The sequence below is a fragment of the Lytechinus pictus genome, chromosome 11, assembly GCF_037042905.1.
Source record: "Lytechinus pictus isolate F3 Inbred chromosome 11, Lp3.0, whole genome shotgun sequence".
Taxonomy (NCBI): domain Eukaryota; kingdom Metazoa; phylum Echinodermata; class Echinoidea; order Temnopleuroida; family Toxopneustidae; genus Lytechinus; species Lytechinus pictus.
In genome coordinates, this window is record NC_087255.1 from 13,832,192 (window position 1) to 13,855,634 (window position 23,443).

General features: G+C 35.7%; 1 protein-coding gene across 2 annotated transcripts in view; it reads left to right on the plus strand.

The window, feature by feature from the left end:
* LOC129271801 (uncharacterized) overlaps window positions 1-23,443 on the plus strand; it is a 90,092-nt gene that overhangs the window by 54,643 nt on the left and 12,006 nt on the right. For both annotated transcript variants that reach the window (XM_064106825.1, XM_064106826.1), the window contains 21 exons: window positions 156-338; window positions 813-1,007; window positions 2,634-2,816; window positions 3,356-3,544; window positions 6,115-6,306; window positions 6,673-6,855; window positions 8,040-8,222; window positions 8,748-8,939; window positions 10,058-10,249; window positions 11,081-11,347; window positions 12,325-12,459; window positions 13,039-13,293; window positions 14,256-14,368; window positions 14,707-14,923; window positions 17,253-17,372; window positions 17,795-17,913; window positions 18,499-18,645; window positions 19,490-19,672; window positions 20,125-20,508; window positions 21,350-21,490; window positions 22,798-22,922. In XM_064106825.1, the coding sequence (XP_063962895.1) occupies window positions 156-338; window positions 813-1,007; window positions 2,634-2,816; window positions 3,356-3,544; window positions 6,115-6,306; window positions 6,673-6,855; window positions 8,040-8,222; window positions 8,748-8,939; window positions 10,058-10,249; window positions 11,081-11,347; window positions 12,325-12,459; window positions 13,039-13,293; window positions 14,256-14,368; window positions 14,707-14,923; window positions 17,253-17,372; window positions 17,795-17,913; window positions 18,499-18,645; window positions 19,490-19,672; window positions 20,125-20,508; window positions 21,350-21,490; window positions 22,798-22,922 (3,898 nt within the window). The remainder of the gene's footprint in view (window positions 1-155; window positions 339-812; window positions 1,008-2,633; window positions 2,817-3,355; window positions 3,545-6,114; window positions 6,307-6,672; window positions 6,856-8,039; window positions 8,223-8,747; window positions 8,940-10,057; window positions 10,250-11,080; window positions 11,348-12,324; window positions 12,460-13,038; window positions 13,294-14,255; window positions 14,369-14,706; window positions 14,924-17,252; window positions 17,373-17,794; window positions 17,914-18,498; window positions 18,646-19,489; window positions 19,673-20,124; window positions 20,509-21,349; window positions 21,491-22,797; window positions 22,923-23,443) is intronic.

Genomic DNA, 23,443 nt, shown 5'->3' on the forward strand with positions numbered 1-23,443 from the left:
TCTTTATATAATATTTTTATTGTAATCAGTCTCTCAAATGCGTAAATACACTAAATTTACTTTGAAGAAAAGAAAATGGCATCAGTTCAGGCTGAAGCATTGGGTAATCATTCCCAATGACACATCATAACTTTGACATCAATATTCTTATTCAGTTGTGACTTGCAGCGTACCACAACTCCTACCACCTCTTTCAACATCATGCCCGACGGGACAAGAAGTGGTCTACAGCACATCCTGTGAATTTTCATGCAGTCCTGGCTTCGATATTATTGGATCGACATCATTAGACTGCTTAGTAAATGGAACACTGTCCGGTGATATTCCAACGTGTGAAAGTAAGCAGATGAATAGTATATAGAATCTTAATTCTTTTCACAATACAAATTATTATCTTTTTAAGTTACACAGACTATTTTGGCACATATTGGGTTATTATGTATCTATGATTCCTTTATTTGAATAAGGTGATAGAAAACATCCGGAGAGTTTTTATCAGCAAGACAATATGAAATGAACAGAGCAGTAATTACGGTAACAATATGAATATTTAAGAGTATATTTCACAAGAAGAATATTTGAATTTAATTTGTATTTGGGGTTAGAAAATAGGACTTCCTATATGATATGACATAAATGCGAATTATTAATTCCTTTTTGAGAGACTGATTACTTGCTTAAAAATCCATTGGTTCCCAAAAGAGATGGGCAGCACTATGGAATAATTTGATATTATCTTCCCACCCTTACGTTTCTGAAAATGTTGTTTTTATCACACTTTTAATGCATCGATCTTTCTTTTTCATTTCCAGTTGTAGTGTGTCCACTCCCTGAAGTATTCCACCCAGAATTGTCTTCGATATTTCGAAACTGTAGCGAAGGAAGTTCTATTGACTTCAATACCACTTGTACCTTTGAATGTTCAGAAGGATATGATTTGATTGGCAATGAGAGTGTCAAGTGTCAGAGTAATGGCACTTTATCTGAATCACTGCCCACATGTAACGGTAAATTATCTACAACACTCTACTGAATTTAATTTTTACACAGTAATATTTTTCAAGCTTGTATTTCATTTTCTATTTCCAGATTTTCTCTGAAAATAACATGTTCAGGAAGGAAACCATGTAGTAATGGAGTAGTACAAATGGTTAACCAAATGCCTTCTGCACAAGTCTCTCCATTAACCTCACAAAGCATCTTGTTATACCATTTATATCCATGTTAATTGATCTAGGGATTCTGTTTTAAAAGAAAGCTACCTAAACAATGCCAACATTCTTTGCACCATTTTATTAATTTAGAACACAGTAATTATTTCAAACTTTTGTTATGTATTGCAAGTAATTCTAAATTCATCAGCTCTTGGAATGTACCATGTTTGAAAAAAAAAAATTGAGAAAATAATGAAGTAGTACAAATGGTAAAAAAAATTCTTCAACACAAGTCTCTCCATTAACACCACGAACTCCCTTTATTTTCAGTCATATCATGTTCCATACCTGTGCTTCCATCACACCTATCGACATTGACGTCACAATGCAATGTCAGAACTTAGTCTTAGGTTGCGGCTGTAACTAGATATAGGCCTAGATCTACTGACTTACTGTTGGTGGTCCAGGACCAAATTTAACAAATGACTCGTTATAGCACTAACTTTTTAGGCCTAGAAACTCACGTTGTCGTTAGCAAGATTTAACATTGTCGTTAGATTTCTCTAGTTTTAGACTCTGGCCTAACGACTTAGACCTCTAATGTCTACTGTCTAGATCTAACGTTATTGACAAAATGCAACACATTAAAAAGTTAGACCTAACGTTAGACTAACTGTTGGATCTAACGTTAGGCGGCCTAGATCTAGGCCTAAATATAGATGTAGATCTACTTACCCAATTTTATCGTCCAAAAGCTCATTTTATTCATTGCTCATCAGCCATCACCACAAATCTTTGACGTTACTCGTTAGGCAAAATCCAAAACTACCGGTAACTGTTAAAAGTTTTAAAACTAAGCTTGTGACTGCTAAAAAAACGTTGGCCCCACTCACCAATACATATCCAGAAATCGTTAAATAAATCCCCAGAATTTCAGAAATGACGGTTATTCCTGTTTACACAAATCTAAGCTAAATTTTAGTATCTGAAGAAGGCCTAACGTTAGATCTAACGTTAAACCTAACTCGTAGTAGGCTAGCTCCTACGTCGTCGTCGTCGAACTCAAACTCCGCATTGATTGATACCAATTGATATCGAGTGTTGATCGATTGCAAACGATCGCTACTTTAGTCCCACATATTTTATTTCCGTATAGTTGGTAACATCTAATCCAAAAGAGGGCGCCATACACGTAGAAAAATATATTCATGGACCAGTTGGTCAATATATTCATCGAAGGTGGACCGGCTGGGAAAATACATTGATTTCAATCATATCACGTGACGCGCTATGGACCAAACGCGCTTGGTTATCTGTCTTGGCTATCTCATATATCTTAATACCATCCAATACAGATTTTTTTAATGATTTATAATAAAATGAAATTACATTGCCTTTATTGCAAAGGGTAACTTAATAATGAACTATTACTTTATTCAGTTAATTTCATGAATTTTGCCATCGAATTATGTTTTAAAGTTGGGACGTGTGGCGTACCACAGCTGCTACCACCTCTTTCAACATCATGCCCAATGGAACAACAAGTTTCATACAATACATCCTGTGAATTTTCATGTGAAAATGGCTATACTCTACAAGGAATGTCACCGTTGAGTTGCTTGGCCAGCGGAAACTTTTCTAATGAGATACCAACCTGCCAAAGTGAGTATATTTATATGTCGCTTAGAAATTCCTATCTGGATGTGTATTACAGCCATGCACCTATTATTCAAAATGTAATATTAAGAGTTATTCTATATTGATGAACAAATTCTTTGTGTGGATTCGAGGCAGCCATTTGGTAAATACTTTTGCCGTATTCTGGAGTTGGGTTTGACTCAGACCATGATCTTGCTCTCATGCTCTGTCCTAAAAGTATGGGAAGCCAGACATGTTAACATTCTGTCTACGTTGTCAACTTGTCATGTTTCCTGTGATTTTTCTTAATTCTTTAATACTGAAGACAGTTATCTCATTTATCCTCCTAAGACAGTTAAGAACGACGTGAGCAAATGAGCTGATAGACCGGACCTCTAATGTTAGAAATTTATGTCACAATTGGCTGGCCATAGTTAAACAAAAATTTTAGACAAGACGTTAAATTACACCCGATTCCAGAATAAAAACCTTTGGGCTTTTCTTGCATTTATCCGTTAAGGTGATGTGTCATTTATCCTTGCTATTCCTGTTTTTTTGTTCAGTTGTGACCTGTCTTCTACCTGAGACATTCTCTCAAGAACTGTCTTCTGTAGACTGTGACGCTGGAAGCTCCATTGACTTTAATTCACTGTGTACATTCGAGTGTTCAGAAGGACACGATTTAGTTGGTAGTAGTACTATTACTTGCCAGAGTAATGGAGAAGTATCAGCATCTATTCCTACCTGTTCAGGTAAGGTTCATCCAAATAATGAATAATAATAATAATAAACTGGTGCTTATATACATGTAGCTCATAATCAATTAAAACTGATCTATGCGCTTTACATAATGCTCTCCAATATTACAATATGGCACTACAACACAAATGGATATGTTTTAGATGTCAAATCAGAGATTTTTAAATTCATCAACACCTTTAAAAATATATCCAAAGACTGTTATGTACAGTCACTGCTGGTAGGATCGCAGTGTGTTCACATCCCAGGACCAAAACCCAGTTAAAACCAATTAGGGCAAAACCAATTGAAACCAGTTGGCCAACTGGTTTCAATAGGGAAATTGGAACAACTGGTTCCAATTGAAAACCAGTTGCCAATTGGTTCCAGTTAAAACTAATTAGTTCCAATTGAAAACCAGATGCCAATTGGTTCCAGTTAAAACCAATTGGGCAACTGGAACCAGTTGGCAATTGGTGTCAATTGGTTCCAGTTGTTCCAATTTCCCTATTAAAACCAATTGACTCCAATTGGAGGCAACTGGTTTCAACTGGAACCAGTTGAAACCAATTGGTTTCCAACTGGATCCAATTGGAACTTCCAGTTGGAATGAACTTAATTAGTTACAAATTAATTAGCATTTGCACTAACTATTGCTCATGCCAACACAGAAGCAGTGTTATATGTCTATTAATGCCAATGTAAAGGGCATTGATAAAATACAGACTTCCATATGTATATATTTATATGGAAGATCTTCAAATATATGTATTTTTATTTGATGTAATTTGGAAACAGTTAGTGTTGTACTAATTATCCTTTAATCTGTTTTTAATTATAATCTATAACATTTATGAACATGGTTTTCACTGCTAAGTATTCTAAATACTTATCTTTAAAAAGTGTGGTACTTGAAATTGAAAATAATTAAATAGATACATTGTTAATGATGATGAATCTCATAAAACATTAATCTGTGCACACTGGCAGATAATATGCAAATCAACTGGTTTCAATTGGATCCAGTTGGGTAACTGGAAAATTACCAATTGGAAACCAATTGGAAATCATTTCCAGTTACCCAACTGGTTCCAATTAGAATTCATTTCCAGTTACCCATCTTTCCAGTTAGAAGTCATCTCCAGTTACCCAATTGGTACCAGTTAGGATATCCAGTTACACAACTGCATGGTTCAAGTTAGGATTTCCAGTTACCCAACTGGTTCCAGTTAGAAATCATTTCCAGTTGGAAGTCATTTCCAGTTACCCAACTGGTTCCAGTTAGGATTTCCAGTTGCCCAACTGGTTCCAGTTGGGATTTCCAGTTACTCAACTGGTTCCAGTTAGAAATCATTTCCAATTGGAAGTCATTTCCAGTTACCCAACTGGTTCCAGTTAGGATTTCCAGTTACCCAACTGGATCAATTTGTTTCAACTGGAAATTGTTAAATACCAGTTAAAACCAATTGAAACCAGTTAAAACCAATTGAAACCAATTGAAACCAGTTGGAAATCCAACTGGTTTCAATTGGATTTTGGTCCTGGGATAATGTGATTAACATGATTAAATGTTCATATTTAAAAGTGCATGGATAATTGTCCACAGTGGACACCTCGGCAGTGTGAGTGCTCAGAGTATGATGAATAAATGGACTATTTGATATGTTTCACACTGCTAAAATACTCAAAATCAACAATGTGAGGATTACTTCACACTCTGGACACAACAACAATGTGGGTATTCATAGTGTGTTCACATAGTGGTCTCAGTGGTCTTTCCAAAATGGTGATTCATACTGTTATAAGGCTGAAATTCAACAGAAAAAGGCTGATTAAACATGGCGATCCTTAGTGTAAACACGCTGTGAACACACTGTCGAACACTCTGTGGGAAATTGTGTTCTTTTGCCGTGACATCAAGGTACTGCCTAATATTAAGTAATTTATGTTTCTCTTGTCATAACAAAAAAATATAATTTTATTCATCAATATTGATCCAAATATAATTCTTGATGAAACTAAAAAAATCAATTTACCGAAAATTAACATATGTATAAGTAATCTTGCAGTCGGTTCATCCAAAGAGCATTCCTACTTTTACTTATATTTTTGACAGTTCCTTTATAATAATAATACTACTAATAATATAGGTATATTTACCCAGGGTAGCCGCTTCAGTTTCGAAAACTGTTCTACCAGTGGGCCCTGCTATTATTACCCCGGCTTTAGCTGAGCTGCCTAGGCGCTCAAGCATTCAAGGAAATTCTTCCTACTGGGTACCCATTCACCTCACCATGGGTGAGTGCAGCACAATGCGGATGTGTTTCTTGCTGAAGGAAATTACGCCGTCGCTGGGAGTTGAACCAACGATCCTCTGTTTCATATTCAGAAGATTAATCCACTGGGCCACAACGCTCCTTAGAAATCATACGCTTTATGTCTTGCAGTTTGTTTGGAACTGAAGTTCTAACGGACATATCTTTATCACCTACATGTAATTAAGAAATAAATCCATATTCATGTTAAACTTGCATATCTATTTTAATGAATAGGGTAAAATCATTCTGCTTTTTTCTGCTTATAGTTGTATCCTGTTCCATACCTGAGTTTCCATCACGCTTGTCATCTATGACGTCACAATGCAATGACGGACAATCCATCAATTACACACAAACCTGCTCATTTTCATGTGATACGGGATATAATCTGGTTGGATCTTCATCAGTTACGTGTTTGGATAACTCGTCTCTTTCTGACAGCTTGCCAACGTGTGAAAGTAAGTTTGGACCTTGGCATTCCTAAGAATATTTTTAAGAACCCAATAATAAGCGATTCAAAGTTTGTTAACACAATAGTCTGGTGGTATGACATAACCTGAGACATTTGCTTCTGTCTAAATATCTCAGAGGGCATAGGGTTAGAGTTATGATTTTCCATCTGAGCAGTTGTCGCCAGAGCAAATGTCTAGGAACCCTAACATCTCTCTTAAATAATAACATTTTTGATGATGTACAGTATAGTGTTAGAAATGACGTTACATTGCGTACATTGCCTATAATGATGCTCATTTGGTAACTAAGTATTTATTACTTTATAGTTCTTTTACCTGTACTGAATAATGTTATCGAATTCTGTTTTACAGTTGAGACGTGTGGCGTACCACAGTTGCTATCACCTCTTTCAACATCATGTCCAATGGGACAACACGTTAGATACAATACATCCTGTGAATTTTCATGTGAAAATGGCTATACTCTACAAGGAATGCCATCTTTGACTTGCCTGGCCAGCGGAAACTTTTCTGATGAGGTACCAAATTGCCAAAGTGAGTATATATATATAAATATGTTATGCTGTTTCAGTTTTTCTATTTGGTAACATGTATGCATTTTTGCATTTAATGTAGGATATTTATTTGACGTAAATCGATGAATTGTTGTGAGGAATTTAGGATGTCATGACATAAATACTTAGGATCTATGGTCCGTATTCTGAACTCTGATCTTAAAGTTTTGGTTTAACTATGGATTGCCAATTGATTGTGACAGGTATCTTAAATGTTTTTTTCAACTCATTTAATACTCAAATAACTCATAATTGACTGGGAATAAATATTGAAATGGATTTATTCATCATGTTCATCATTTAAAAATGAGGAAGGAACCCAGTAAGGACAGAAAAAATGAAATGTAATTTAAGTTTGAAAGATTTGACTTCTTAAAATTTTAGAATAATCTTCCGAGTTTTGCTTTATTTTAAACATCTGTTAAAAAACAGCCGGACCTGGAATATTTGATAGCTAAGAAAAAAAACACAAGTTGCCCGTTCACTTTAAGAAGTGGCGATTTACTTTATAATTGGTTTTCGCAAAATGTCAGCAGGTTACATGATCACTAACATTATATATTTTGTGTACCAATACTGCACTATATTGACATATTTCAATTTTATGGTCGTAGACATCAGATCTCAAATTTTGTCATGGAACTTGTACCTTAGTTTCCTCAATATACTTGTTCGTTTAAAAACCTTTTTATTATTTTGTCTTAGATAACCAGTTTCTGTCTTTGAATTTCATCAATATTTATATCAAATCACCTAACTTTGTATAGATAACACTGATATTAAGTCATCAATTTGCTACATTCCTCTTTTGGGGAGGAGGGAGGGGATAAGTGGGTAGGGGATATGAATTAAGATTATTCTATTATTGTTTTTGTTATTTTTCTTTTTTGTTTTTTTGTGTAACCAATTTGTGTTTATGTGCTTTGCAATCACTTAATAATCATTTATAAATTTTGCAAATGACTATAATTTGCTATAATAAAAACAGAATTTAAAAAAGAATTGGCTTCCTATAAACTTAACACAGATGATGTACATATTGTGCAAGGAATTACGTTACATTGCATACATTGCCACTAATAATGCTCATTTGGTAATTAAATATGTATTACTTTTCAGGTATATTACCTGTACTGAATATTGTTATCGAATTATATTTTACAGTTGAGACGTGTGGCGTACCACAGATACTACCACCTCTTTCAACTACATGTCCGATGGGACAACAAGTTGGATACAATACATCCTGTGAATTTTCATGCGAAAATGGATATACTCTACAAGGAATGCCATCTTTGAGTTGCCTGGCCAGTGGAAACTTTTCCGATGATTTTCCAACCTGTAACAGTAAGAATTCACCCAAATACCGATTATAATGTGCTGTGCGAACTGGATGTTTTATAAATTATAATATTCATTATCGTGGGTAAATTATTTTCTATTAGAAAAAAATCATAAATTTGTGTTCATTTTTTTAAATTCGTACGTATTTTTTCATGGTACAAGTAGTATTTTCAGTCATGAATCAGTGGAGGATGAGAATATCAGGAAACTATGTGATTATATTGGCAAATCCTTGCAATTTGATCTTACAATGAGCATTTTTACTTTCATTTCCAGCTTAAAATAAAAAAAAAATGATGGGAGATTCCTGGTCGATATCATTTTGTCCTGTGCTTTTGATTTTACATTTTCTAAAGTTATTAGCGATTGAAAATAATGCTCAAAATGCATTTTGTTTTTGTAAAATATACGTTATGATTTTTTTTTGTTTTTCTAGGCATTGTTTAGTTTTGTAATACGTTGGGAGGGGGATCATAAAGTGTGATGCATGATTTATTTTACTTTTTCTTTTGGTGTTTGTCTTTTAAGTTGTATCCTGTTCCCTCCCGGAGGTATTCTCAGAAGAATTGTCATCTTCTGTCAACTGTGATGCCGGAAGCACCATAGTCTTTAATACAACTTGCAGTTTTGAGTGTTCCATAGGATATTCTCTAATCGGTGTTGAGAATATCACTTGCCAGACTGATGGTCTTCTCTCAGCCGCAGTGCCTTACTGTAATGGTAAGACTTGCTTTGTATTTGGAGCACTCAATTGAAACGCTTGTAAACCACAGATTGTGAAATTAAGAGCATGAAATATTTGACCCTGCATAGACACCACTTATAGCAACATGATCAAATTTATAGCACGCATTCAAAAGCTTTTCCCACCACATTTCCTTATATTATCGGCAAACTTGTAAAATGTGAATCAATGGTAAACTAAATCAACCACTAATGTAAAAATGGGGGAGGGGGACTTGAATAGATTAAGAAGAAAAGAGAGAAAGTTAAAGGAAAAGGGTAAGCTATGACTCGTTTCTAAAATAGAATGACATATGTATCACTAATTAGATTTTTATTTTGAAAAGGTCAAAATTTTTCCTTGCTTTAGACCTTTAAGAGATTTTGTCTCACACGTCATTTTGTGTCCCATCTAACTTTGGGGGTTTCGGTTAATTTTTTTTAAAACAAGTGCACACCTAGTTACCAATAATGCATATAGCATTTCCATTTATTTGAAAGCAAGATAAAAGACCATTGTAGATTATTGTAGATTAAATGCCTTGCTCACGGGCATAGGTGCTGCGGCCGGGGATCGAACCCCGGACTTTCCATGTATAGCCAGGCACCTTAGACCACTCGGCCACGGCACCTCCACACACTGGAATCGATAGTAATAGCAGTGACCCACATATTACTGTGTCCATACTAAATCATATTATTTTCACCTTAAGTATAGACCTACACGTACCTTCATCATGGGCATTAAATTTGTGAAGATGTGTGCCTTTTATTATTTACCTGTATGGTGGTCGGATGCGCATGAAATAGGACAATAGAACGGTGTGAATTGGATAGTGCACTGGACTTTATTTGTTTTTTCCATTTAATATCAAACACAGGTAGTTTCAATACGATGTTGCGCAGTCTAGAGAATGTTTAAATTTTGTTAAATAAGAAAGTGTTCATGAATATATTAAATTATAGAGCATTAAGCGTTTGGAAACGTAATCATTCCTACCATTATCTATCCTAATAAGTTCTTCAGAGTCGCCCTACCTTGCCCTTCTCATTGAAAATGGGGTTTGTGTAAAAATCATAAGTTCTGTTTTTTTATGTATTATCAACCTCGGCAGTTGTGACGTGCAACATCCCAATGTTCCCAGCAAATCTGACTACACCAAACACACAGTGTGGTGAAGAGATAATGATAGACTATAACACAATGTGCATGTATGAATGTCAGCAGGGATATGACCTCATCGGCAACGCCTCTATCGGTTGCCAGGCTAACGGTGAACTTTCCACTGATCTACCCACTTGCCAAGGTATATAGACATGGGTTTAATTAAAAAAAAAAATCGTCAATCATAAATGCAACTGTGACAAATTAAATCAGCCAAATCAAATGCCAAATTATTAATGATCATCGAGGTTCTAGAATTGAAATGCGTTTTAATGAAACGGCATCCTTATCATACTGATTTTGTTGTGTTGGATTATTTCTTTTATTTCTGATTAGTTTCCTTAATGGTGTTTTGACATTCGTGTGCTTTGTTGTTTAATATATATTCCAAAAATTTATGGGACTGTTCATAATTTCATCTTTGCGCGTTGAAACATAATCATAAGGCTGGTTTTCATGAAGCCTGTTATAAATTGTACGGATTATTATTATCATTATTATTATCATTAATCTTATCATTATTATTGTTATTATTGTGAGTAGTAGTAGTAGTAGTATTGTCATTATCAATATCCCAAAATCTTGTTAAGTAATAATTATACATGGTTTCTTGAAGTCATATTTCCTATCTTAATACGACTGATGTAATTTGTAAATGAATAAATCAATATCAATCACGGTTTCAAAAATACATTTTGCCCTGCAATATGCCAAGTCTTATTTATCAAAAATATACAATTTTTTTGTTTGATATCCCCATAAGTCTATAAAATGTTAGCTTTTGACTGCTGTGTTGGACTTCCATACGGAAAGGGGAATATTCAATCATAAAAGCGATGATGAGAGCTTGTATCTTATTTTCATTCCTCCATAACCATCTCATTTGAACAGTGATAACGGAGAAATCGTAAATGTCATATCCACAGAGTTGATTTGTATCATATATCTCTCTTCTGATTGTATCTCATTCTAGTCATTGATATATGCCAAAGATTCTCCCCTTGCCCTACGGTATCGACATGCAACGGGGGCATCAGCACCTTCTCTTGTTCGTGCGACGCTGGATACACGACGGATGTCACCATAACGAGTGACACAACCACATATACATGCGTGAACATCAACGAATGTAACGCGTCACCTCCCGTGTGTGACAGCAACGCTCGATGTAACGATTTAAGTGGCAGCTACCTGTGTACGTGTATGGAGGGATTCTCCGGCAATGGCACATTCTGTGAAGGTACGGAGTATCATTCATGTTCAATGAATGTTTTCGAAATTGAAAGCAATAAATAATCCTGCTAAAACTTTCGTTCTTGTTTCCATGGAAACAAAGGTTGTAATTCTTGAGGAGTCTCGGTCTTAATGTCATAGTCAAAACGGCGAAATTATTTGACATGGGATATGTAATATGTAGGCCTTAAATCAATAGCCATTATGATCTTGACCTTGTTATTTTTTTAACGTGATGATATCCAAGTGTTTCTCAGTTTCTTATCATGTAACCATGGTTCTGACAACAGGAAACGGTTCAAGCTCTTTCGTGACCTTTTACGGTTGACCATACATTAGATTTTGTTTCATAAACCTGTGTACAAAATTATTTTTTTCCCCCAAAGGAATTAATGAAGGAACTCTATGTTTGATTATGAACAACTTTCTGAACTCTATTTAAATAACATATAAAGTTCGCTCTCATAAGCAATTCATGGTAATGGCCAAATAAAGAAACTTGTATTAAATAATGTTCGTTATCTTAGTATCAATACATATTAATTTTCCGGAATTTTTAAAATAAAGTTGGGTTAAATGTTAAAGGAGTCGACTTTTCTATACGTTAAATTTTTGTGCAGGGAAAGAAATTATGAGAACTGAAATCATATAAATACTCTGCATACATTTTTAAGGCCTATAAATACCGCCAATGTGGTAAATACTACCCCATGCACATTAAAATATTTAAGTAAACCAACTAAGTATCCCTGTCTTGATGGAGACACTTATACTACAGCACTCTTCGTGAATTTAAAATGATGACCAAAACTAATGTGTTTCCTTCAGTGAATCTATTGAAACTCAAAGTAGATACCTTTTACGCAATGCATCCTTGCCCAAATGGAGTGACTGGTACTAATACTTTATGTTCCAAAATATTTCCAAGCTCCTTTGCAGTATAGATCTGACTGTAATTCACTTTACCTACAATTTCACCTACAGCTTTAGAACCTTGCACCCTATCACCTTGCCAAAATGGAGGAACATGTACTAATACTGATGACGGATCATCGTATGTTTGCACCTGTCCACAATCGTTTACAGATGTTAATTGTAACACTGTGATTGTAGAACAAGGTGAGAAGAAGTATTCTGCCTAATTATCTTTTTTTTGGAAGAGGGGGGGGGGGTGGAGAGCATTAGTGGATGAAGATGCAATTGTGTAGTTTGAAGAGGAAGAAAGTGTTATTTCAAACCATAAGAAAAGATCAAAGCTTTACTTTTAATGACAAATGAACCAAGTTCATTTGTGCTACCCATATCGTTTACAAAGCCATACACTTTACTCATTTTTTTCCTCTAAAACATTTGTCACGGGAAGATCTTCTGGCGCATATAAGTATAAGTATTATATATCATTTCTACTGGTACGTCATAATAATAATAATACTGATAATAGTTACATTTATGTAGTACTTCTAACTTTGTTTCTTATCGCTTTACATCGTAATTAGTAACAATTGGTGTTTGTGATAGCTTTGATTGGGATGATGAAGATGATGATGATGTTGTCGATGATTATTCACGCCATTTATATTAGAATATAAAGACGAATTGAGCCTGCAATATAAACCATATATATCACTATTGAATTATATAGTTACTGAGCTAGGATCGAATATGACTTTTGTTTGCAATATCATATCTCATTTTTAGAGCCCCTTGCGGTTGTCACCAACCCCGTGTCTCAGATGGTTGATTTTGAGGATCGGGTCACCTTCTCGTGTTCTTTCCAGAACGCTCAGAGCTTCAGGTGGTTCAAGGATAGTGCCCCTATCCCGAACAATGAAAACCAATCTCCATTAGTGATCAACCCAGCTCTTGCCGAAGATCAGGGATATTATTACTGCTCTGCTATCGGTGAAGATGGCACCACTGCTACAACGAATCAAGCCTTGCTCACGGTTAACGGTGAGTCATTGTTCTAACCTGTCGGAGACTGAGTGATTTTGCTGTAACTCACGTTATCAAGAGTCCCTTGCCTGTATATCCTGTTAAAATATTGTTAATAAATAAATAAATAAATAAATATGCGGACTCAGTCTCAAATAGGAGTTTCTGGCTAAAAGATTGCACTTTAAAAAGTGTGCTGCAAGGTTCCGTCTTCTTGTATAGTATAATCTTGCTTCATGATTATGTCTATTGAAATTCTCACCTACTCTGGCCTTCACGTCCTAAACTAAGGCAAATGTATTAAGATGATTGAGCATTGTTTCTGGGGCACCCGTCAGTTGAGTGAAAGGTGGTAGTGTTGTCTAAATTGTATCTGATTATTTAACCCCAGTTTCTATTACTGAGAAGCCGTTGTATGAGTCTGTTTTCATCATATCTACTCGGATGTACAAGTCATGAAGAATCTTTAGTGCGTGCCCAAAATGGAGAAGCTGCAGAAAAAAGTAGATTCTCTTAGATCTGCAACAGGATTTAAGTCCGTGAAGGACTGTAACGCGCAGACTTGTTCCATGTAAGCGTCCACTCATCCATACGCTACGTAGTCTTACGAGATAACTCGTGGGACTTTGAAGTTGCCAAATGTTGAAATCTGTAGCAGTGTAGTGAGGTCTGTTTAAGAGCCCCAGATCTTCACCATTTCTGCTCCACTGGAAGTTCTGTACATAACTTACCGAAAGCATGCTACAATGTTAACTTTTCAGTACTTATCAGCTTGTGAATTGTATCCAAGGTTTACTATCCAATTACTTAGAAATAGTTTTAGTTTTCCTTTCTGTGCAACTCTGCAATAGTTTTTTATAAGTTGTATGTCATCATTCAACTTTTCACCCACACCTTAAAAATGATACACAAAAACTATATATTTTTCAATCATACATGGTAGGAGCAATTGATAGTTTATGTATTATCTTTTTTTTTAGGTGTTGATAACTATGTAGTAGTAGCTACATTTTTAACCAGGACTTTCAACAATAGTCTATTGGATAGAACATCTTTATACTTTTTTCAGCTGTCCAATGAATTGATCAATTTCGTGAGTATGATTATGTAATATTTTATTAACTCATATGATGCGTTACTGCACCACCCGACTGCATTTTACTGTTTTGTTACTCTGAAATACCTTTAACTTTCATATAGTGCTGATCTATATCCTTATTCTGCTGGGGGAGGTGGGTGTTACTTGGAGGAAGGATCATAAATTTCTGGTAGTAAGTTAAAGGGACGAATGTGAAAGCTGTCCTTATCTCTTGTCAATATCTATTCACAAAATTGCCAGTTCAAGCAACTGTACCATTTTGCTTTGTTTACCCTTCAAATATATAGTTTAACAAGCACTCAAACAATTGACCTTTTACTTGTTGGTTACAGATCACGACTCCTCTGCAGAATAACTTCGATTCCAGTGTTGCAGCAAGCATGAATACCTTTTCTTCTGGAAGCGTTGTGGCGGAGTTTGGCGTCTACGTATACAATGGTTCAGTACCAGACAGTGAGCAGTTATCCATCATCCGTTCGACGATGACAAATCTTGCTGAAGAAAATCCTACCTTCCTAGATCCAGCATCCATTCAGACATTCAGTGCAGGTGAAGATTATCAATATATTCATGTGAAAAAAATTACAACTTCCATTTATATCTATACAAGGCTCCTACCGGAGCCGTTCCCTGCCTAAGATCCGGTGTCTTTTAAATCCAAAGCTAGATTTTGTTCCCTCCACTGAGCATGACTTGTGAAGAGACCCAAGAAGAAAACGAATGAGGGCTTAAATCAATACAATGCCATCCACGTCCATGGTCTTAGATGCCCTAGTGAACGGCTTCAATGTCCCTGTCACTTGCCTTGGATAATCTCTGAGCTCCTTTTGATTTTTCGTATTTGTTCTATGCTATAAAGCATGTCATTTAAAAAAAGGCCTTGCCCTAAGATGTAGAATATCAAGGCCTGACGATATGCATGGGTGTATTGTTTGAAGATGTGACCCTATTCAGTGAGCATGTAATTAAGGAGTATTGGCACTGTATGGACATGGTGCAAGCTGCCCCCCCTGGAGGATTTCACCGGGAAAATGAAAGAAAAATAGGAAAAAGAAAAAAAGGAGGGAGAAAGAAAGGGAAAGGGAAAGGGAAAAGGAAAGGGAAAGGGGGAAAAACGAAGAAAAAACACTTTTTAAAATGGAAAATGTACGAAAGAAGAACATTTGAGAAAGAACAAATCATTCCGAAATAGGCCTATGTAATGCGATAGCACGGAGGGAAATAAATTAAAACGGCAAAAAATAGCGAAAACGAAGGTAGGATGTAATTAATCAAAAGCTAAATTGGAAAACAGAGAAAAGGGACAAGAAAAAAAAATAACACGACCGGGCTGCCGATAATTGAAATTAAGAGCGGGAAGAAAAGATAAATTTCATGCAAATAAGCTACCGGGGCTTTGCCCCAGACCCCACGCAGTCGGGGCTCTTCATTTATAACCTTCAAATTGCTCTATAACGCCCCCCGTTCAATCACTTGCATATAGGCGCGGGGGGAGGGGGGTTGGTCTTGGTTCCACACCCAAGAGGAAATAAAAGTAACTATAGGAGACAACGTATAATGAAATGAATAGAAACAATGAAATGTGTTATTTGCTGAATATAATGGAAAAAATCTATCACATAATTAGAATTTAATTTCAATAGGCAATTTCTTTTTTCCAGCTCGCTTTGCACGCTGGCAACTTTTTACACATTTTTTCCCACATTGCTATGTTTTGCCCCCTCAAAGTATTTGGTTCATTACGCAACTGGGTCGAATGAATGTGTTGTGTAAAAGCTATATTATGTATATGCCCGCGATTTGATTAAAAATAATAGCGGCAATCTGCAAGGTTTGATATCAAGAAATTCCGGACCCCAACCGCACAGCAATGCGTATGGAAGGGTTGGGCCATGGCTCCAAAAAGTTCTACAAACAAGAACCAAAAAAAAGGAGGAAAGAAAAGCAAAGGAAAAGTGTGGGATATGATTTTATTTACTGAATATAATGTCAATAATAGCTCAAAGTTAGATTCTCATGAAAAGGTGATTTTTTTTCTCGCTCGCTTCGCTCGCTCGGGACTTATATAAAGCAACTTTTTAGCACATGTGCTATACTGCACCCCTGGTTTTTTTTTTTTACTCTCACGCTACTGCCGCAAAGAATCCTGTTCACAGTGGCTTACAGACCACCGTAAAAAAGGGAATCTAAAGAGAGAAGAGTGACATTTGTTATTCTCTGGATATCATGTCAAAATTGGATTTTTGTATCAAAAAGGTCAAAATTTTTGCTCGCTCGCTCGCAATTTTTTTTAAAGATAAATTTTGCACGATACGCAATATCTGGCCTTTTCAAAATAGTCGCCTCATTACACCATTACGCCTGTTCATACCATGATATGACCGGGAAATTTTTGGCTCTTGCCCCCCCCCCCCCCCCCCTGGCCACCGACCCCTGTTACGCCGCTGCTCGCAAGTTACGAGCCACTTCATGAGCGACGTCACTGGTGATAATTTCCTTGTAGTAAATTATGTGCGCCAAATTTTCATTGTTGTTGATTTAGCTTGTAATAGGACCTTCAATCGTTCGTAAAGTCTCTCGTAACTTACGAACATCTTTATGAAACATCCACCAGGACAACTTAATTCAAAGAGAATAATTATATTCCTTAATATGGTAGAATTGGTGTTGTTATTGTATGGATGATTGCATTTCTTTATCCCCCCCCCCCCCAAGTCTAGTGTTAGAAAAATTTTGAAGATGTGTTTGGCGTAACTTAATATTTTTCAGTTTGAATTCTTAAGCAGCATAGAGCTGCAACTCTTTTTTTCAATTTTAGAAATCATACCTCCAAGAACAGATTCTCAAATTTAAGTGATTTTGTTCGATTTCTTTCCAGTGACCTGCCCAGCGGGATCTTACATAACAAGCTATGGTTACGAAGCCGTGTTTGATACCGGAGACATTGGCAGCAGGGCTAACTCCACTGATGCCAATTGTCCTGATTACACCATTAATAGTATGTTTTCTTACTTTTATGAGGAGGACGTTACAAAATACTAACTATAACGATATTGTGGCTTAATTGTTTTGTGAAATGATGACTTAACGAAATATCTGGACGTATTTAAGCTGTTTGTGGTCTATTAATAAAGGTAATTATACATGAAATTGCATACGGTCGTTTTGATATTTGAAAGAAAATACCTTTGACATGTTTGAATGGGTAACATGTCACATTCAGACGTTGGAATTATAGAATGAAGAGTATTCTTCGGCGATCTGGCCTATTTTCAAAGATATACGAATTAATTTTAGAAATAAAATAATTAGATGATACATTTTTGTTTTAATTGATTTTCATCTTGCTTTGCTTTGCAAATATCATACAAAATATACAATACGATTTGAGATTCTCCGTACTGTGTTCTGTTTATACAGGGGACTATCGTATAGAAGCCATCTGTGTTGGTGATACAATTCGTCCTTGTATTTGGGTACCCCTGATGAACTGTGGAAGGAATCTGACTGCCGATGAACTACTCAAGATTCTACTACAGGTTCGTTATGCGCCGTCTCTTCACGACAATAAAGCCAGGATCTATGTTTAAATAACTTGATACAGATATTATTTCAGTAAAGAGTAGGAAATATTTTGTATGGTGTAGGAAATGAGCAAAGTAAATGCAAACATTATAATTGTTTTATCTAGTCTATTATCCATGGTAAAACAGTCCTGCCTTGTGTAGTAGCAGCTGTGTTATAAAAAAATGCGATTGTTAATCATTAGAATGTCGAGGCAGTGATATATCCATTATAATAGAACGTCAAAATTGATTTCCATTGAGTTTAATAATATGATCCCTTGAGCCAGAGTCCGCTAATAGGAAGTAAGTCTACTATTTTATCAAAAACATTACAGAATTAGCTGTAGTTCGTTAGCTCTGACATTGTACAAAAATCCGTCGAATTCAGAAGCGCACATTGCAATATTATGCATTAATTTGAATATACAAGCAGTAATGATAATCTTAACTTAGCTGAAAATTTTTGCCTATTTTTTATTGTGACTACTTAGTGTTTCGGCCAAAATTTACCGGAGTCCAAAAGTGATTTTAATATTCCATTCACCTTTGATTTAACAGGAGGAAGTTACCGAAGACAACGCAGAAATGGTGGTCGAGGAAGTGGCAGAAATTACGACCATGACCGAGACCATCTCAACAGAAGGCTTGGAGATCGTGGCAGATTTCCTGGAAGATATCGTAGAATTAGATACTAGTGACGTAAAAGTAGGTAGCCGAATAAGCTGACCAATGATTCTGGATACTATTAATTAATTGATGTTTAAGTAGACATATTTTCATCATCGGAGATATTGAGTTATCTCTTCTTAACTAGATAAACTAGATATATATCCATATGCTATTGAAGTTGAGTTTGTTCTTAGACGGAACTTTGCATTCACCTGCAAATATTCATGACCTTGTACCCGTTACACAAAACATTTATCATTATTGTTATTATTATAATTGTTATCTTTACAATAATAATAATAATAATTAAAATAATAATACTAATAATTAAAATAATAATAATAATGTTATTAATAATGATAAATATCATTATTAATATTGTTATTGCTATTATTATTATTATCATTATTATTATTTATTTCATTATTATTATTAGTATTCAATTCGTCATAATCAAACATAAACCTTAAAGAACATACCAGCATTAGAGTATTGAGTACATTTACATGGATGCCTGGAAGGGGGGGGGGGCTAAAAACCTATAACCCGAAGATCTTTCCAATCTGCGTGACTTTCCCAAACAACAAAGTAGTAGATTGTAAAATATAATTACTATACATGTACTTCAATAAAATAATACATGGTAAAACAATCAATTAAAAAAGGGAAAATAAAAAAGTCACCCTGGGTACAAGTATTAGGTACTATATACACAACAGAAAATGAGCTGTAAATGTGAGTGTATGTACCCAGACTGACACATTACCATTAATTTGATTTGTGCAATCAACCAGTAAGATTAATCCTCGGACCACTCGCTAACCTATGAATTCAGAGGCTTCTCATGTTTCTCATTGATTTGTACGATTATTGAAAACAGGTGACTGAATCGTTTGTGGCCATTGCCAACAACTACGCGGATGTAGCAGAGGAAACACGTGATATGGCTGAAGATGAGAGCGGTGCTTCAAGCCGTGTCGTAGTATCCTTAGAAACACAGCTCGCTGTAGTAGAAGTGCAGAATGACTCTCTCCGGATTATTGAGCCAAATATTGCCGCTGAGGTGAGAAAACTTGATACGCAGTTAGTCTTTGTTATTCTTACAGTGCTGCTTGCTAAAAATTGTATTGCTGAAATTACAGTCATTTATTGTCATTACTATTATCATTATCATCTACCTAAGGGCTACCCTACCAGAGGGTATCGCTTTAGACAGAACGATGGGCTTATTCCTTAAAACAACATTCAGCTGACGCCAAAGAGAACCAATACGGTCGGGGAGATTTTGAACAATGTTTGAAGAAAGAGAATTCCCCCCACCCTTGATGGATTTTTTTAATGATTATTATTATGTTTGTAGTTATCATTGTTTATTTTTGTTATTATTATTACCACTTTTCTTGTTATTGTCATTGTTATTATTTTTTATGACTATTATTATTATCATTATCATTTAATTATTGTAAATATTATTATCATTTTCATCCTCATTGCTTTAAAAAAAATTTATCTAAGGTACTTGATGTGACTGCGAACGAAATCAGTCAAGGCTTTACCGTTTACATGTCTGTTACACCTGACGGAGATAGCATTTCCGGTGATGACTTTCAGGTAGAGCAAGGCGATCAAACCACGCAGCCAGAGGTGCTTCAAGCCCAAGCCACTCTGTTGTTGCCGCCGACATTAGGGGACAAGTTGACAGGGTCTACCGGCCGTTTGGTCATCACCATTCACCTGGACACAGCTCTCTTCAGGGACAGAGAACTGACAGAGTTGAACGAGAACCAAACGGAGTTTGGACGAGAGTTGAACTCGAGGATCATAGGTGCGGCGGTGGATAATGAAGAAATTGAAGACCTAGAGCAGCCAGTGGTTCTATCATTTACTCCGATCAATCCAGTGAGTTGGCTCTTTGACCCGTATTCTGGAATCTGAAGCCCGGTTTTACTTAGGACGTGGCCTTACTCTGTTCTAAAATTATGGGAAGCCAAATATTTTAATATTTGATTATGTTTCCTATCTTTACTGCCCCTCCCTCATGTTTTGATGATAAAGAGAACCATTTTGGTAATTATTCCCGGTCAGTAATGAATTGAGTCTCAGATTGTCTGACAAATTGAGCTTGTCCTGTTAGGGATACCTGTCACAATGTGCTTTCCATAGTTTAACAACTTAAGCCCTGAATTTAAATTTAACCCTTGTTATAGTAAAAAAAAACGTAAACGTTTGTTGACCAGGGAACACAAGATAAAGTAATAGATAAATCATAAAGATATACAAAAGGTAATAAAAATGAATGAATATATTGAGAGAGAGAGAGAGAGAGAGGGGGGAGGGGGGGGGGGGGTTAATGCGTGTGCGTGCCAGTTGTGCGCGTGTGTGTGTGTATGTTTGGGAGGGAATGGGGATGAAACTGGGGGAAAGCAAGGACTCCTATTCATATAAAAAAAATATATATAGTTAGATAGGCCTGTATTTGATGGAATGAAAAGAGACAAAGTAAATTTGGAGCATGATGTTCGTTTTGTTGATGGTATCATGAATTGCGCATGCTGCAGACTCCCCTTTTGACTTAAATGGCGTACTTAGATGATAAAAACAAATAACAATAATATACTGTCGATCTTTGTTGCTAAAAAGGTAAAGAAATTTATGAAGGAAGTGTAATATATATTAATATTGGGATAGTGAGAATAATGGTAATATTTCATTCGTCTTTTTTTATTGCTTTCTATTCTAGAATGGGACGAATGCTACCTGCGTGTCCTACAACTTTACCGAAAAGCGATGGTCCACGAGAGGGTGTAGAAAGACGAGCAATGAAAGCACAGACAGGATTACTTGCGAGTGCGATCACCTAACCAATTTCGGGATCCTGATGGTTTGTATTATGTTAACTAAAGGAACGGAGTGGGGGGGGGGGGGGGATGGTTACTGATGAAGGCCTATAGGAGAATAGCTGAACTCGTTTCGAACGGTTAATTTTTTTATATGTAGCACTTTTCCACACTCCCGAAATGGGGCCATATTTTTTCATCTATTATCCGTTGCATTGCGATACCCATCATCCTCTGCTATATACTGACACTATTAGCTCATTGTTAGGATACTTAGTTTTATATTTTCACCATTTATTGTGCGCCTCGGAATAGTATATTTCTTAGATAGATCGTGCTATATAAATGCATATCACTATCAATAATATTATTATTATTAGTAGTAGTAGTAGTTGTAAGCATAATCTCAAACAAAATAAAAAAGACATTATGTAAACAAAACCCGCTAAACTGGTCATTAAAAATTGTAATCATGGAGGAAAAAATATATACGAATTAAAAAAAAATTGCAGTTACAACCGACTACATGGCGGCTGAGGTATCTCTTGTTATGGTTTATTGTTAATTAATTACAATAAACCAAAAGCGTGTGTGATGCCTTTGTGATGGTAGTAAGTTTTGTGTGCAGGATAGGTCTACGAGACCAAATAAAAACCTACCTACGTCTTGTTTTATGCATTTTTTATTCATTCAAAATACCCTTTTCTCGTTAAAATATTCAAATAATGTAGACGGTTTTTTTTCAAAAATCGTCTTTTTTTTTACTTGTCCAACGTGATTAGATGTAAGTGATCCATTATATTCGGCAAAAGAGTAGAATATTATGAATATGGTGTCAAGATACAAATTATCTGTGAAGTGATTCATCAACATTTTTCTTCTGACAAGTCGTTATATGTGACAACTTTCCTTGATTTTGATTGGCTGATCTCATTGTTGATTGTCGAGTAAAACGGGACTTGTCAGATAAGATAATACACTCTGAAAAATATTGGGTAAAAATGCTCCATGAGGGTAATTATGTGTCCAACCAACATTGGGCATTTCTTTTTAGGCATTTTATTCATCCAGTGTAATGAAAATTTGCCCATTCTAAAGTAATTGTTGCTTACCTTTTTAATCTTACTGGACAATATGCTTCCCGCATTGGGTAAAATACTGCCCCAAATTGGTTGGACACATAATTACCCCCGTGCTAGTTCAAATTTTACCCAATATTCTTTTTAGAGTGTACGTCCGACAAATTCTTTCATGAAACGCTCCCCAGTATGTGATGATTAGGAAAGGTCTGGATACTGTTACATGAATCCATACGATTGGAAATATCATTTATATATTCTTTATCTTCTAGGATATATATGGAGGAGAAGGGTTGTCAGCCCGAGCTGATTTAATCCTCGACATCATAAGCTATGTAGGCTGCTGCATGTCAATATGGGGTCTGGCTATTACAATTCTAACATATGCATCAAATAAGTGAGTATTACATTGTTTAAAGTGATGGGCATCAGTAATATGTTAGGTGGATGTGGAAAATCTAATGTTCTTAGCGCAAAATTTTATATGGGTCAATGTGAATAGTAATTCCAATATGTTGATGATAGGCAAAACCTGCTGGGAATTGTTCATAATTAGAACTTCTGTTATTAAAGAAATGAGGTCAGAATTGTATGATCAAACCTGCTTTATTGATGCTAATCATATTTTTCTTATGATCAATGATAAATTTCAGGACACATCTAAAAAAAAAATGTCTTATCAGCTTGCCTGATACCTTGACAGGTATATGATTATGCTCTCAAACCGAATGCAAATTACCTTACTCAGTGAACTTTGTTTTTGGTGTATTATAAGTGTCTTTTCGCGTAAATAATGAATTGGATGTATAGGAACAACGCTCATGATAAATGTAACCGACTCTTATCAGTCCTGACGTCACGCTGCCATTGCTTTAATTGAACATGGCCCTCCAACAGTGTAGACGGGATTGATTTAAG